This window comes from Carassius auratus, unplaced genomic scaffold (genome assembly GCF_003368295.1).
Source record: "Carassius auratus strain Wakin unplaced genomic scaffold, ASM336829v1 scaf_tig00214829, whole genome shotgun sequence".
Taxonomy (NCBI): Eukaryota; Metazoa; Chordata; class Actinopteri; order Cypriniformes; family Cyprinidae; genus Carassius; species Carassius auratus.
In genome coordinates this window covers 48,760-66,256 of record NW_020527819.1, presented here as the reverse complement: position 1 = coordinate 66,256, position 17,497 = coordinate 48,760, and the positions used below count along the sequence as shown (strand labels likewise).

The following is a 17,497-nucleotide window of genomic DNA, read 5'->3' as shown; positions in this document are numbered from 1 at the left end:
AAATAATCTATATTTTGTATTATTAAATCATTTCTTTCTAATTTTGCCATGTTTCATCAGATGGCCTCACCATGTCCTGTCAAAAGCTTTACTGCTCATGACATAAGAATAAGAAAAGGTTAGTCTGTGAAAACTGTCAGACATAAATGTGACTCAGCTCAGTTTATTGTCCATGATGAGGAGAATACATATATGTAGGTTTTACTGCCCTTCTACCCCCAGGGGCCCAGTAGCACCCCCCGGAAGAGCCAAAAACTGTACATTTGAAATGGCTGTAAATCAGAGTCCAATTAACGAATCAAAGAGAAAACCAGAAGGATTTTTACTTATGCTATGCTGATAAAATAATGTCGGGCACAGTTTTCAGAAATAAATGGAAATGTTTCATAAAGCCATTTTAAATATTGCTCACTCTAAAATACCAAATTTCACTCTGTCTTTCAATTATATCATAGAGGTTTACACAATGAAACTATTCATATATCCAGTTTTCCATTAAATATATTATTTATTTCATTTCGTCAATAAAACGATTTAAACTACATTACCCACAAGCCTCCGTCATTCTATATATGGAAAGGCGAAACTAGGGGCTGTTTTTTGTAGTTCGTCGAAGTTATGATTAGGGTTAGGGTTAGGATCTCGCTAAAGAGGTAATTTTCCTCAACATAGCAACCCTTAATTGTTGACTTAATATATTACTAATGTGATAATAGTAGCAAAACGTACTTTTGTAACACGATGCGCTGTTTAATATGGGTTAAAGGATAGTCCAACCACAGACAACCCTGCGATGACAAGGGACATTGACAGCCAATGATATCAAAGCTGAGCAGCGGCGTCACGCTTCCTTATCCATTTATGACCGATGTCTTTCGTTTTTCGGCTGAAGGGATAGATTGGTTAACAATCAATAACATTTGCTACCTATTAGATTGTGTTTTATTAACGTCTACACCTTCCTCCAACAATAATGCAAATGCGCTAATTATTGTTTTCAGCTTGACAAAAATTGGGCAATATTGATGAGCACATGGCCAGCATTCGCAGTTCTATCGAACCGATTCCTCTCATTAAATCTATTTTTTTTTTCAAAGACAGGTGCATTTTCTAATCAAATGATTAGCTTGCAACATTTAAATTGCATGTTATGTTTTGTTTTAAAGCTATAACAATTATTCACTTTTGTTTTTCTGTGATTTGCCATTCTTTACCAATTGAACTCTAGCAATAAAAACAAAGTTTAAAAAAACTGATTCAAAGACAAATTGCCCATATAACTGCACTGCATCCTCTGTCAATAAGTTGTTTTTGCCACTATGAAGAATAAAAATTCTTTGCAAATACTTTTATTTAAAAAAAAGAAAGAAAAAAAAGTAAATACAGATAGTCTTTCAGAGAACACTGGAGAATTTATTTGACCAAAAAGTGATACAACACACTGTTTCAAACTCAGAAAATAAAAACCATGAGGACATGCATGTCAAGTGTGCAATATCATCTATAAACCTCCATCAGCACAGCATCAAATAAACACTGATTGTCCGAACAATGGAAGAAAGATAACGCTCAGGAAAACAAACACCTGCTACATAAAAATGCAGAAATAAAACTGACAATAACATCATTCACTTCATGACTGGAACTAGAGGATGGCTGTGCATGAATACGTCCTTTACGAAAACTCCTGATGAGAACTGATGTTTGTTTTTTTATGATAAAAGCACCAGAAGTAAAGTTTACTGTATGAAGCTTGAAAAAGAGAACACAATGCTTTATCAATATAAAAATACTATTTTCAACCATTGTTTTGATCACTGGTTCTGTATACAATATATGGGTTGCTGGAAGGTCACAATGTATTCATTATAAGCTTAGAACTAAAACAAAATTGCACTGCAAAGTCTAAACACTGATAAAGGGAGCATTTCTGTGTGTGTTGGGAAGATAAAGAGTTAAAGAGGTGAGTCCTTGTGCATGATCGAGAAGAACATCATTATCTGCAAAAAATCCTGAAAGACAGAAAGGAAGGAAATATTATTACATGCTACTTTTAGACCATAAAAGCAGCCTCTGTAAAGATGCTGTATAATTATATATTAAATGCATCTATTATTAAAAGCTAGTCAATAATAGCAAGCTATATTCATATGAATTATTTAAAAAAAATATTACATGCTTAAAGGAATGTTATCAGTAGTGTAATTGATCTGCTCACGGAAACCTTTCCAATGTATGTGAAATATTATTATTCATAATAATAATAATAATAATTAGATACTGAGAATAATTTGGTAGTAAAACAAAGTGTTGCATGTTTTCTTGGTGTACAGAAAAGTATATTTATTTTGTACATCATTTGCAACTGCTTTTTTTTTCACTTAATTAGAAGCCCCAAAAATTTAATTGCCCTCTGTAATAGGGACTAATGAAAAGAGAATTAGAATTTATTTTAAAATGCAAAGTTGAATAATAATAATAAAAAAAAAATAATCTCTGTAAACACTTAAGTGTGTCCCATAAGGCAGTGGCTCCCAATCCTGGTCCTGGAGAAGCCCAACACTGCACATTTAAGATGTCTCCCTGATCAAACACACCTGATTCAACTCATCAGCTCATCAGTGAAGACTCCAAGACCTCAAAAGTGTGTTTGTCAGATAAGAGAGACACCAAAACCGTGCAGTGCTGGGGTTCTCCAGGATCAGGATTGGGAACCACTGTCATCAGGTCATGAAAAGTTCGACACACACTTGTGGTCACCATGCTCACTCGAACACTTGGCCTAAACATAGGAAATACGTCAAATAAATAATCGATTGGTCAAGTGCAAAGATGGCAAGTGTGGGTATTTGGACAGTGCAAAAGTTTAAGAAACAACAAATGCTGTGCAATTTATAACAGCAGTTTGATAAAAAGGTAAAACCAACACAGACTTACTGCTGCAAATGTCTGCCTCCGCAGCTTTCTGTCTTCTCCATTTCTGAAAAAATACCTCTCCACAAACACCACAGGGATGACTGCTTCCTTTACATCTTTTCAGCTAAAAAAAAATACATAAATAATAAAAATAAGAAAGGGGGATGGGGGTAAAATATAATAGAATTATAAACAGAATTTTAATAATGTTTTGTGAGCAAAATATTTAAAATATCAACTGATATGAATGAACTGCAGGAAGGGAAAAATGTTTCCTTTTATTTATTTACTTTTTTTGGATTTACATAAAAAGGTATCAAAAGCATGATACAGTAAATGTGTGATATCTGTAATATAAAAGCACATCAAAAACGACAATTACAGTTGTACAACCATAGTTAGTTTGATGATTATTGTATTGTTGTATTGATTATTAATATACCATAGTAGAACTACAGTTACTGAGGTAAAAACATGGTAAATGTCCCGTTCCTGGGTTTTAACTTCAAATGTAATTTGTTACTATTGTACGTGCCGTGGTTACCATGATCTTACTACAAATTTACATCTTTGACATGAAATGAACAGGCTTGTTCGACTTCATGCAGTTTTGCGCAAACCGATCGTCGGCTGACTTGAAGCAGTGCATGCCGGTTAGAAATTTTGTCCGACTTGATTCAGCGCTGACGCCACGTGACTGTGACGTGTGCCGTCAAAGTACCACGAGAGCGATTCGAGAGTAGCCGGAGAACACAGCCAGCGCAGCTTCTGAAGAGCGGCTGCACAGGTTCTGATGACGACACAACTGATCCACGATTGGCTGGATTCACTGATGACACCGATGACGTGCGTTTCAAGTTTATTGCGAGTCGGCTTCAGTTTCAGAAATTATCATATGGACTTTTAAAACAGTTCAATACGTTTTTAAGTCGTCTTCATCTTATAAATCATATTTATTAAATATTGTTTTACTGTATTTACTTTATTGTTAATATAAAGTTTGTGTATGTTTATTTTGCATGACTTTCTTTTTTATACAGACCTTTTACAGTATTCAGCAGCATAACCTATTCAAATGGGCATTTTTAAGAACTAAAATGTTAATCTAAAAAGCATACAATCTAATGTGGTCATAAATGTATGCTCCTATACAAATGATACATAATACATTATGTTCCTCCATTTGTTTGGTTTCTTCATATTCTCTAATTTATTTTGCTGTGTTTATACTTCACCTGCATGTGGTTAGCAAACTGCTAACAACTTGCTGTAACTTCAACTTAACAACTTGACAACATTCTGTTCACTTTCAAATAGTTGGTCTAAATCACAATATAAATCCAACAGAATTGTGCTTTTCTGTATATGAAAATCAGTGGTGTTATGTTTAAAATGTTAAAAAGCTCAGCAGGAGGGCACTGTAAATCTTGTTGCTGAAACCTTCTTAAAAAACACATACCCACCAGGGAATTTTTTTATAGGTTACTTTTATCATTTTGTATGAGCAGAAACACCCATGTCATACTGATAAAGTATATATCCAATATGGTATCTTGTTTTTGGAAGGCACCCTTCCAAAACACCACTTTTTTTTTTCTTTTTTTTTTTTTTTTTCCTTTTCCAAAACACCACTTATACACACATTTAAACGCGATTAAGTAAGCAATCGCCACGTGATCTGCCATGACTGACGTAATTGCAGCAAACTACGAGAGCCACAAAGTGTCCGGCTTCATATCTCCGTTTGCAGCTCCTCCCCACCTGCACGCAGCTACTCTCGCCGATCGGTTGCATCCAGCCGCAGCCGATGTCGAACACACCTAATATATTGAAAGTCTATGGCACGTCACGTGACCGATAGAGTTTAATCACACTAGTTAGCAGGTGTGTTCATTTAGTTAAACGCAATGAAACTCAACGACAGCCTCGGATGACTGATATAATACAGCGAGAAAACAATACGGCGCTAATCTGATTAATAAAGAAGACGGAATACATTTTATAACAGGCATTAAAAGAGCGTAATTATATCTACTCACCGAGCCTGTGGCACATGGAAACTGATGGCAAGTATCGCGATGTGTGTTGAATGAGACTTCTTGAACGTGATTTCATAGAGATGATGAACTATGAATAAGCGATAAGCGAAATGGGTTGTAAGAAAACGGTTAAACTGCTTACTTGCACGCGCCTTGGAGCGTTGTTAAACTCACCTTTTTATGCTGTTTTCCCTGCAGTTGAGCGTTGCTTTGGTCAAACTCACCGATGAATGCTGTTTTACCTACAGTTGAGTGTTGTTAAACTCACCACTGATGAACGCGTTAAGCCTTTGCAGAGAGTCCACTTTAATATCAGATTGCGAGAATATTTAAACCTCAAAAACAATTTGGCCAGATAAAAACGATCTCTGTCATATATAATTTTTTTTTTGTAGCCTATTATTTATTTTTATTTATCCAGTGTCGTTGCGGTGTGCTGAACCAAGACGTCAAATTTAAACGCTGCTGAGTTCTATAGAAGTCTATCGGACTAACCTGCACGTTGAAAAATAACGCCAAAGGTATACCCAGTGTGTCAAAAAAGTGATGCCAGATCACTTGACCATGCGTCAGACATTTGACGAGTAGAGAGTGAGACTGTGTTGGTTTTTGTCGTCCCCTGAACAAATTTTTACGTCTCTTTTTTTAACGTAGCTGGTTTCTACCCCCTCACGTCTGAGTGAGTCTATCGTTCTTCCCTCTCTTGACCCCCGTCCTTTACAGACAGTCCCTAACCAATAATATTAAATATAAAATCTTTCCTACTTTGGTTTTGATGATTGATCAGGGATGTCACCAAAGAACGATTGCCCTCATCCTCCACCATAAAACTGTTAGGGGAATTTACAGTTATAACTCAAGGACCAGGTATTGTCACACTGAAGACCAGGAGTCAGAGATGAGTTCAATTAATAATAATAATTTTACTTGAAGAAAATATTTTGCAGTTTCATAAGCAGAAGTCAGCTTCAATACTCTATGGAGTTTGTAGGCCGACCATGTACAATACAAAATCAACCACAGTTATACTCCAGACAGAAGACATTAGTTGCGTCAAAGTGCTGGTCAGCAGCAATCTGATTGGTTCCAAAACCTAGATAAACTTAGACAATCTTCACATATGGGCATAAACATCTTCAGCATATCTCCAATGATTGTAGCCGGCGTCAGCACGGGTGAAGAAGACACCTCATCTCAGGTCCAGATGTCAGCAATGTCAGCAGAAACTATTCTTCTGTACAGAACATAGGTGCTGACACACACACATACACACAAAGCCCATATCTACAATTCAAGGTTCTCTAGCACTGGCAAGTCTCTTATCACTACGGTTGGATACACACACATAATAGACATTAATCTTGAGGAATAGAAATACAGTATAGAACAGGATTCTTCATATCTACATTTCTTTTTGTCCCTCGCAGCACACGTAGAGGAAGGGCCTCCCCTGACCCTTTTAGCTGACCTTGTGACCATAGGAGAAGGAATACACTCACATTTGCTCCTGTCTGTTACTTCTAAACATTTCTAAAAGGGAAAATATATATCTGTGTAAGCAGCATGCATCTATCTATACGTATATAGATGGCTTTTTACTTATTTAGTTAAATCATACAACAATCTTGGGGTTTAATATATATATATATATATATATTGAAGAAAGGATATGATTAGCAGCATCCACTCAATCCTCTCCTTCAGTTTGGAAAGATACAGTGGTTTGCTTTATGGTCATTTTGGGGTGAATTCTATCTTTAATATGAAATTAACTGCTTTGAATGTATATAGACATTATTTGTTCTCATTAGGACTCAATCAGTAACACAACTGCTGATATGTTGCTCCTTCACCCCCCCCCCCCCAGGTTTTTGTAAGGGTAGCTGTATGAAAGCAAGCAAAGTGAATCTCTTGAACAGTAATACACTGCAGTGTCTTCAGTCTTTAACTGACTCATGTGCAGATAGAGATTAGAGCTGTCCTTAGATGCTGTGAATCTGCCTTGAACTGACTGAGCTGAGCCTTTGTCAGAGTCTGTATAATAGTGTAAGATCCATTCCAGTCCTTTTCCAGGTGCCTGACGGATCCAGTGCATGTTAGTGCTACTAACAGTAAACCCACTGCAGGCACAGGTCAGTTTGTAGGAAGCACCTGGAGACACAACTACTGACTGTTCAGACTGTGTGAGCACAACCTGTGAGTAAACACCTAAACAGAGAGACAAAAAATCTTTACATATCACAGTACATAACACAAGAAAGCTGCCTAAACTCTTTAAAAAATAAACAAAACACTCACTGTGTATGGCATTTTCTCTCGTCTTCAGATAAATCTCTCATTTACTAGTTTTAAATAGAAAATATGGCAGTTGAGTTTGCATTGATATATTTGTGTTCAAAATCTAGTAAGGTTTTTTTTTTTTTTTTTTTTTTTTACATGCTATTTAGTGGATGAATTTTATTAAAAAAAAAGTATTAACAAAGGCTAAAACATCACCTGACTCATTCAGTGTTTGAAATGCATTTATTTATTTTTTTATTTGATTTTGCAATAATGTGGTTATTTTGTGAAAATAAGTACTTTATAATATGAAAATGAACTGTTTATTGAAAAAAAATTGTTTCATTTTTGTGCAGGTCTTGTGGCAGTTTGTTGCACAGTGCATCATTGTTGAAATTCTTGCCTGTTAAAATAACTGTGTTGCTGGAGGATTCAGAAGAGAAACTGAGCTTATTTTTCAGAGAATCTGTGACAACATTGTTGCTGAAACTATAAATATCCAGTCCATTCTATCAGTTTTCCATTTGAATATCTGATCCAGTTTGTGTAGCCTCCACCTGAGGCTGAATATCCAGTGATCTTACAGAAGATGGTAAATGTTTCACTAACATGACAGGAGGCTGATCCACAATGAATTTTCTAGAAATGTTTATTGTTGGGCTGAAAATACTCTGTGTACAGCTGCCAAAATCAGTATTAGTGAAATACAGTACACGATGCTTGTTGTATTTTCACTCTGCTATGACTCTGTAAAAAAAAAAAGCTTTTATTGTACATGTGTGCTTCTGTTTACATGATAGAACGGTGGAGATTTGCATTGACATAAACATCTGTCTGACTGTAGTCCTTATGATAATTATTACCAATAATGGTAATTAATTAAATTACCAATTTTATAATCTTGATTTATATAAAAATGTCTTGAAGTTATTCACATTTAGTGTAAATATCTTCTATTAAGTTAATCCAAAGAAAAATATATATTTGCTTAAACATTTATTGAATATTACATTCGAACAATTGTTATGGATTAAAAAAAAATTAATTAAACCAATAAAGGCGAGGTTTTGTCATGCAAAGTCATGTCATGTCAGAAAAAGTTACTTTTTAAAGACTCATGAACTGTATCTGTTGCATGTATTTGATCAGTGATTGAATAATACACTGTAAAGAGTGAAAAGATGTGAAACTTCAGTGCTTTTACAATTTAATCTTTATTTTATTTGATATCAGGATTAATTGATTTCTACAGAAAATGGACAACATAAGCCTATAATCACATAAAATTAGATGAAAATGAGACATGTCAATTTTCTTTATGACTTTATGACTATATTCAATCAGCTGCTCATCAGTAGAGATTTAAATACCTTAAATGTGTGTCAGATAAGAGAGAAATCAAAAACACGTCGTGTTGGGGTCTTGGAGATTCTTCAGGACAAGGATCAGAAACCAATGCTTTAGTTCAAAACAACAGCAGCAGTTTCTCAGAGCTCAGCGTTATCATTCTGCCAGAAAGACCCAAAAGACAGGTGAACGTTTACATGGTATTAATTCTATAAAGATGGTATCGAGCTACAATGATTCATGAAGTCTGGAAAAGTTATTTGGCATAGGCCCTGAGCTTAGTCTGAATCCTGTGGATGCAGATTTGGCTGAACCTGCCTGAAGATGAAGGCAGGGACGGAGCCCACCCTCTGATGGATGGACAGGGACTAACCTGGTGGTGATGGGGAGGATGGAGGGACACGTCAGCATCATCAACTCTGGACGTAAAAGAAAAAGATCAGTACTTATAAACTCAAGTGTCAAGCAATGACTTCTCTGTTTAGAATTATCAATGTATGACATTCATTACAATCTTTCTGCTAGATCTTACTTTAAATCTGTCATTTTTAGTTGTCTATGATATTGGTGTTGGTTAATATTTTTATTTTATGTTCTGTTAGCTGATAGTAGGTTTATGGATGTTTGTTGGAAGAGTGCTGCTGGAATGATCTATATTGCACATGTATTGTAAAGGGTTACATCACTCTTTCCCCTAAATTATTGTTTAAGGAATACGAAATGGAATAAAGAGTTGTTTGTTCTCAGATTTTGTGTAGTGCTGTAGCTGTTTTCATCACTGTGTCTCTCTTGCACAATAATATACAGCAGTGTCTTCATTCTTCATATTATTCATCTGCAGATACATCTGTTTCTTGCTGTTGTCTCTGGAGATGGTGAAGCGTCCCTGAACAGACTGAGAGTAGTATATACTACTACCAGATGAGATGTATGCCAGCCACTCCAGACCTCCTCCTGCAGTCTGTCTGATCCAAGCTAAGTGTGGGTCACTACTAAATCCAGAGAATGTACAGATGAGTCTGTGAGATCCTCCAGGTTTAATGACCACTGACTCAGACTCAGTCAGTGTTTGACACCAACAGACTGAAAAACAAACAGTTCAACATTAACATTTACAACAGAACACATGAATAAGTCTGATTATCAACAGGTTTTCAAGACAATCTTACATTCTGTGATAGCAAACATGAAGATAAAACCCAGTTTTGAAACAATATCCATTGTCATGTTATGAAAAGAGCGAGCTGATGCATCAGAGTCACAAACAAGTTTTATGTCTGGAGATGAATAGCTTGGAGACTTTTGAGGAAGACAAACAGAAGTAGGTTTGCATAGGGTGCCCTCTAAAGGTACATTTGCATTTCTGTGTCCTTATTAACCTCTGTAACCATGTCTGCCTTTATATGTATTCTTTGATAATTCTTATTTACTAAGCTATGGTACAGATATTACCCATTAATTGCATATGTTTTTATTTAATCTAAATTCAGTTTTCTCAAAAAACAAACAAAAAAAAAAAACATATAAATTCTTCCTCAAAATATGTAGTATTTACACGGTTTCATGCACAAAGGTAAACATAGAGGTTCCTTTATTCATAGTTGGAGTAGAATGTTTTGGGTTTGCACTGTGGTGAGATGGTTGAGAATTTCTTCATATTTTATTCTTAATATTGAAGAATGAGAGATGGTCCATTTTACCATCTGAACTGTTTTGATAAGGTCTGGCCTGAACAGTGTATAGTTTCTCCAAAGCACATTAAGTTTATGTACTGCACAGAAGCTTCTTGTGTTACTGTTTTTTTTCGAGCACAGTAATAAACGGCAGTGTCTTCAGTCTGCAGATTTGTCATGTGTAGATACACCTGCATTTTACCGTTGTCTCTGGAGATGGTGAATCGTCCTTCAACAGTTTTAAAGTAATATTTGCTGCTGCCACTTGGAGAAGAAATATATGAGATCCACTCAAGCGCTTTTCCTTCAGCTTGTCTTATCCATGAAATATCTGCAGCTCCAACATCAATCCCAGAGAAGGTACAGGTCAGTTTATGATTGTTCCCAGGTTTGATGATGACTGACTCAGATCTTTAAACTCAAGTCAGACCATTGTCTACAGCAGTCACTAATAAAGAAAGTATAGAGTGCAACGAATAGATGGACTCTGAACACAGACAATTAGAATCAAACAGACAGGTTTATTGTAGAGATGTGGTAAGTGGCAGAGGCATGAGCAAGGATATTGATGGATGAACTGTCCAGTTACCAGGTCTTATAGAGCATGGGAAGATGTAAAGATTGTGGAGGAGCTGGTGGTGGGGATTGAGAAGCAGGTAGATAATGGTCAGAACACACAAACACAGGAACACTAGGAGATGAAGGAGATCTGGAGACCTGAATAATAGTTCATGTTAATTAGATTTGTATGAGTAATGAGTCATTTCCCCAATGGAGACCAGACAGTGTGTGTGTGTGTGTGTGTGTGTGTGTGTGTGTGTGTGTGTGTGTGTGTGTGTGTGTGTGTGTGTGTGTGTGTGTGTGTGTGTGTGTGTGTGTGTGTGTGTGTGTGTGTGTGTGTGCTCTGTGCACTTTTGAACTGTGGTGCTGGTGATTAGTGAATGACGATCAGGTGTGGGAGATCAGAATTCAGAAAGATGTAAAGATGAATAAGATGAATACATAAAGATGTATTCCTATACTTACCATGAGTAAATATGATTATGCTTATTAAACATGCAATTCTGATTTTGCAGCAGTTTTTGTTCACAAATTTCACTGACAAAATATCGAGGAGTAAAATATTGAGGGTTTATAATACAAAGAAATTCAGACCCAAAATAAACAAGTGATATTTTATATTTTGGGGATGTTTGCAATATAACTGCTATTGTGATCTGATCATTTTCAGCAATCAGTTTCTAGCTCGGCAGGGAAGTGTTTGTCTGGTTGTTTGTGTTTAATAATTTTTTTACTATTATTATTATTAGTTTATTACATTTTCTCCTTCCCTGATGAATACCATAGACTGGTTTTGTTCTCATTTTTGGGGTGAAATGAGTTAAACTATGTCACATGTTTCTGCCTGGTAGGCTGCTTTTGCAGGATGGTCATAGTATGGTCATGATTAATAGTTTAATTAATCTATAAATCCTAGCACTACTTTTTTTAATGGCTTCCATTGTGACAGTACCCATGTAGAGTTAATGCAGTTATGTATAGAAATGGTATTGTAAAAAATGTCCAGTCCTTTATTTCTATAAGATAAATTAATATTACTGAATATTAAATACAAATACATAGGTTACTCTAGAAAACAGACTAGTGAGATACAGATTTACTGGAAACCAAGTGTGAAATTAATAAAAGTTTTATAATTAAGATTTTTTTTTTTTTTGTACATTTAAAACACCTCCGATTGGCCTTATGCTACTTTAGAGCTTGCATAACTCAAACATGTCCGCCCCATTTCTCATGAATAGGTTTTGAACAGGTGCTTGTATTTGTGCTTCCACTGTGTCTCTTGCACAGTAATACACTGCAGTGTCTTCAGTCTTTAACTGACTCATGTGCAGATAGATATTAGAGCTGTCCTTAGATGCTGTGAATCTGCCCTGAACTGACTGAGCTGAGTTCTTATAAGCATCTGAATAATAATAAATGATCCATTCCAGTCCTTTTCCAGGTGCCTGACGGATCCAGTGCATGTTAGTGCTACTAACAGTAAACCCACTGCAGGCACACGTCAGTTTGTAGGAAGCACCTGGAGACACAACTACTGACTGTTCAGACTGTGTGAGCACAACCTGACAGTCAACACCTGTGGATAAACACAACATTTAGATGTATGAATATTAATATTTACACTGAAAACTGTTTGTTTATTCAGGGGATTCACTTACAAGACACAGCAGCCAGCAACAGCAAGAGAAATGAAGTGAACATGGTTTATGAAGGCTGAATGATGATGATGAGTCCTGCACTCCACAGTGTAGCTGTTTAAATATGAAACAGACATCAGTTCATTTGCATCGAACCCCCGAATAGTGGAATCACTGGAGCTTGAGACTATTGAGGTTCATTGTATGGTCAATTGTATCAGCTATCTTGATATGCAAATAATATTGTACTCCAGTAAATAAATGTAACATTTTTGCAGCAGGCATGTGTGTACATCCCCTCAGTTCCATCAAACAGACATGCCATTGTGTTTTGTTCATGAGAAAGTAGGTAAAGGTCTTTAATAAAGCTGTAGAGCTTAAATGAGTTGTAGTAGAACAGCAAACACAGATCAGCACTTTTCCAATATCAGGTTGTTGTTGTTGATGAACTTCTTGTTGTGAAATCATGCTGATCCTGGATAAATAAATACATAATTCAAATATTGAAAATATGTGATAGTTTACTTGTGTATTATAATTTTTGTAATTTTATATTCAGCAACACAATTATTTAGATGTACAAGTAATAAAATGTAGTACTGTGTGCGTGAATAAATAATTAAACTGTTTTATCCTATATATGTTCACGTTATGTACATATGTACATATACATGTAAATATGTCCTTTGTCTTTTCTGTCTATTGAGTATTTAAACATGAAAAATGTCTGGTAAAAGTTTAGTTTTCACCTATCAAGCATTAACTCATGAAGAATTAATACACAAATTAATTGTTTCAATAAAGCTATTGCATATAAAAATGTAGTGCAGTTTTTTGTCTTTATTGTGATGTGTTATGTATCAAAATATAGTCATATATAGTACAACTGCAAACTGCAGGGAACTGAAAAATAGAAGCAGCAGTGCTTTATAAACAAATGTGTTATTTAAAATATAACGCATTATATTTTCTGCTATATTCCCATATATTTTTGTTTCATAATATCATGTATGACAACTGTACAAGTTTTGTATCTTTGCTGATTAATCAACCCTGCATACTCTGAATCTATTTTTATGATGTACCTTAATTAATCCAGACCTTATTCACTAATTTATTTGAGAATCTGCTTATGAGGAAGATTTTTTTTTTTTTTTTTAATAAATTTATAAACAAGTATAAATTTGTTCAATTGTGGGGAAGTTTGCAGTTGTTTCAGTGATCTGATGCATGAATAGTTTTTGTTCAGTCCTGCAGTCTTTTGAGTAACCGTGACTCTCGTGCACAGTAATAAACAGCTGTGTCTTCAGTCTTCAGGCTTTTCACCTCTAAATGCAGCATGTTTTTGCTGGTGTCTGTGGTGATGGAGAACTGTCCCTGTAAAGACTGAGCATAATACACAGTTGAGCCAGATATCTGTCCAATCCACTCCAGTGCTTTCCCTGGTTTCTGACGGATCCAGCCCATCCAGTAGCTGCTCATTGAGAATCCAGAAGCAGTGCAGGACAGAGTCACTGATTCTCCAGGCTTTTTCACCACAGAATCTGAGGAGGTCAAAGACTGACCACTAACAGCTGAAAAACATGCAAAAAATCATGTTAGATGGTATAGAAAAAAAATAAGTGACAACAATCTGGAAAAGTGAAATCATTCTCACCTGACATAATCATCAGCAGAACTCCATACTGTAACATTTCCATTATCAGCCAAAAACTGTCAAAGGAAAAGAAACTGCACTGCAGCAGAACACAAACACTGACTGAGGATCCAGTTTATAAGACAGTCCTTTGAGAGATTGAGTGACTCTGACTAAATCATGACATTTGCATACACTGTATCTGTTTTACAAACACAACATGTGTGGAAACACTGGAACTGGGAAAATGTATTAAAATAGTTTTGATTAAATTATGATTTATCTGTAACTATATTCATACCTTGTTGTCTTTGAATCTGAATTTTTGCATTTCTCAGCAATATTATAATTTTTTCATTGTTATATATTTTTTATCGTTATTACTAATGATAGTGGATATTTCAGTCTGTATAATGTATTATTGTTGTGGGTGGAGTAAATGTTGTATTTTTTATGATTGGTGTTTTATTAGTTGTGATAGCTGATATGAAGTCTGTGGACAGCTGTTGCTGATAGACTGATGCTTTGATGTGACATTTTGAGGCACGTCTAAAGGCATGTGAGGATGAAGGATTGAGATATGCTGATTCCAGGCAGTTGTTGTTGTTACGGTTAGTTTTTCTACTGTACTTCATTGAAATCAGGATTAAAGTTGGCAACGGATACATCAACTGATGCTTCAATGACTTTTTAACTCTGGTCCTGGAGATAACGGCCCCAGCCCCATGAGTGCCACTCGGAACCACGAAACACTGGACACGACGACGAAGGGCACTTACTCACCTCAGCATTGTTTACCTCACCTTGGGCACAATTGTTGTGAATAAATCCACCCTCCGTGGTATTTATTTTGAGCTCTCCTTGTCGTGTGTTCCTTCCACCCATGACTATACATATATTTATTTTTGACAATATTACATTAGTAATATATTGGTTTCATACTTACTTCTGAACAATCATGTGTCAGTGCATCACTGCAGGAATTCTACTGTCACCTGCTACCTGTGCCAGGAATGTTAATTGTACCAAACAGTTTTCAAGTGGAAATGCAACGGGAACTTCTCAACAGGATGTCATGAAAGCATGTATGCAGTTTAATTTGCTGCTTGTTATATTCAGATTTTGTATAGTACTGTAGTTGTATTTGTCAGTGTGGTTTTCTTGCACAATAATATACAACAGTGTCTTCATTCTTCATGTTATTAATCTGCAGATACATCTGTTTATTTGCTGTTGCCTCTGAAGATGCTGAAACGTCCCTGAACAGACTGAGAGTATATATCATGTTTCATTGGAAAACTGTTTAATAATGCTCAAAAATGATAAAAACTTCTCACAATCTCACTGCACTCATACAGATAAGACATGGTTTATAAGTGGAATTGTATAATACACTGTAATGAGTGAATATGTGTAGTTGTTAACTTTAATAATTATTTATACCTGATCTTGACCACAAAAATAACTTTTGTTGGTATAGTCATGTTAATATTGAGTTGAATAAAACCAGTTGAGCTGATGTTCATTTGTTTAATGTGTTTAAACTTTTTTTGTACAGAGCGGTGGCTTGTTTAGTCACTGTGTGTATCTTGCACAGTAATACACGGCTGAGTCCTCAGTCTCAAAATTCTTCCCCTGTAGAAACACTGTGTTTTTGGACGTGTCCTGGGTGAAACTGATCTTGTTTTTGACTGAGTCTGTAGTTTCAGTGCTACCACCACTACAAAGATATCCAAGCCATTCCAGTGCTTTTCCAGTGGGTTGACGGATCCAATTAATGCAATAGCTTGATTCTGAAATCCTGCAGGAGATGGAGAATGATTCTTGAGGTTTCACAACCATAGATGAAGGTTGAGTGAGCTCAACACAGAAAACACCACCTGAAAATAACAATGAAAGAATGTGTTATAAGTTATGCTTTGACTTCTGTTAACAGTTATGAAGCTTAGATAAATGCTTTATAGTTTAAATGAGGAATCAGTGAAGCTCACAGGATGCAGCTGCTGCCAGCAGAAGCAGAGCTGATGAGAAGATCATGATTAAAAATATTAATTTCTCCTTCCGTGCCACAGACACACTTCACTTTAGTACATGGAGCAAACAGAGAATTTGCATAAATAAATTTTGTTTTCTGAGATAATAAACTTCAGTGCTTTTGCCATTTAATCTTTATTTAATTTAGTGTCTGGAACAATTGCTTTCTAAAGAAAATGGACAACATCAGTCTGTACACACAATGACAATAAATTAATTAATACATAAATAATGAGAGGACACCACTTTTCTTTAAGGTGTCAAATTATGATAGATGTACAGTACAATAAATATATTCTTAATATTCAGATAAAATTTTGACGTCAAGATTTTGTCACAGCAGTTTACAAGAGAAAGCCCCAGGTGTAGAACAATTACGGGATTGATCTTTATTGACTAGATGAGGCACAATCATGATGCTGGTGATTGAGGATAATCTTAACAGTAGGACAGGGCAGTCAATAGGAGAACAAGATGACAGACTTGGGCAAAGTCAGGCTGTAGAGTGGAGGAGATGGAGCAGCAGCAGACAATGACAACACAGCAGATGCAGTAGCAGCTTGAAGAACCAGAGGTTTGATAGTAAGAGCTGCAACTGAAGCTGCACCAGTCGGACGACTCACTCCTTAGAACAGTAGCCAGGGAGGAACAGGATGTGACAAAGACTAACACAAGACACAAAGACAACAAGAGAGAGCAACAGGAATAGACAAAACACACACACACACACACACGCACACACAAACACACACACACACACACACACACACACATATATATATATATAAAGGAGTAAATGAGTAAAAGAGATTCTTATTGGTCGTTCAAGATACATGCATGTTTTTTTTTTTCGTAGCCTATTTTTTATGATTTTTTTTAAATTAATAGTATTTTTGTTTATTTTAAACACTGCAATAGCAATTTGTAAAATAAAAGTGAATGAACATCTTCATATATCTATTGTATAATCTAGGACTTATAATTTGATGATTATCAACACAAAATTCTAAAGTGAAAGATTTAAAATATTTCACAACAGACACCTCTTGGTAATGAAACAGCATGAGCACAACTTTTACAACACATTTAAGCAGAACTGTGTTTCCTACTAGGCCACAGATGTGTAATCACGGTCGTGCCATTATTTGGGGGGAAAAAGTGTGTTTTTAATTGCATACAAAAGTTTAATAAATAAGCTAATACCGAGTAACTTACTATTTCATTTTGTCATTAATGAGATTTACTTTGTTGTAGGCGTGGACTTGGACTCAAATCAGACTCGAGTCATGAATTTGATGACTTCAGACTCGACTCGACAAAATGTACAAAGACTTGCAACTCGACTCATCAATGACTCATGAGTTCACCTGG

General features: G+C 35.7%; 2 gene segments (V, D, J or C); both read right to left on the bottom strand.

Annotated features, from left to right (window-relative positions):
* Nucleotides 1–9,338: 9,338 nt before the first annotated feature.
* Nucleotides 9,339–17,497, bottom strand: part of LOC113093011 (Ig heavy chain V region 914-like) — a 28,843-nt gene continuing 20,684 nt past the window's right edge. The window contains 1 exon segment of the V gene segment in view: nucleotides 9,339–9,665. Coding sequence covers nucleotides 9,358–9,665 — 308 coding nt within the window.
* LOC113093010 (Ig heavy chain V region 914-like) lies at nucleotides 13,675–14,223 on the bottom strand. The segment is given in 2 exon segments: nucleotides 13,675–14,030; nucleotides 14,114–14,223. Coding segments are annotated over 2 exon segments (372 nt in total).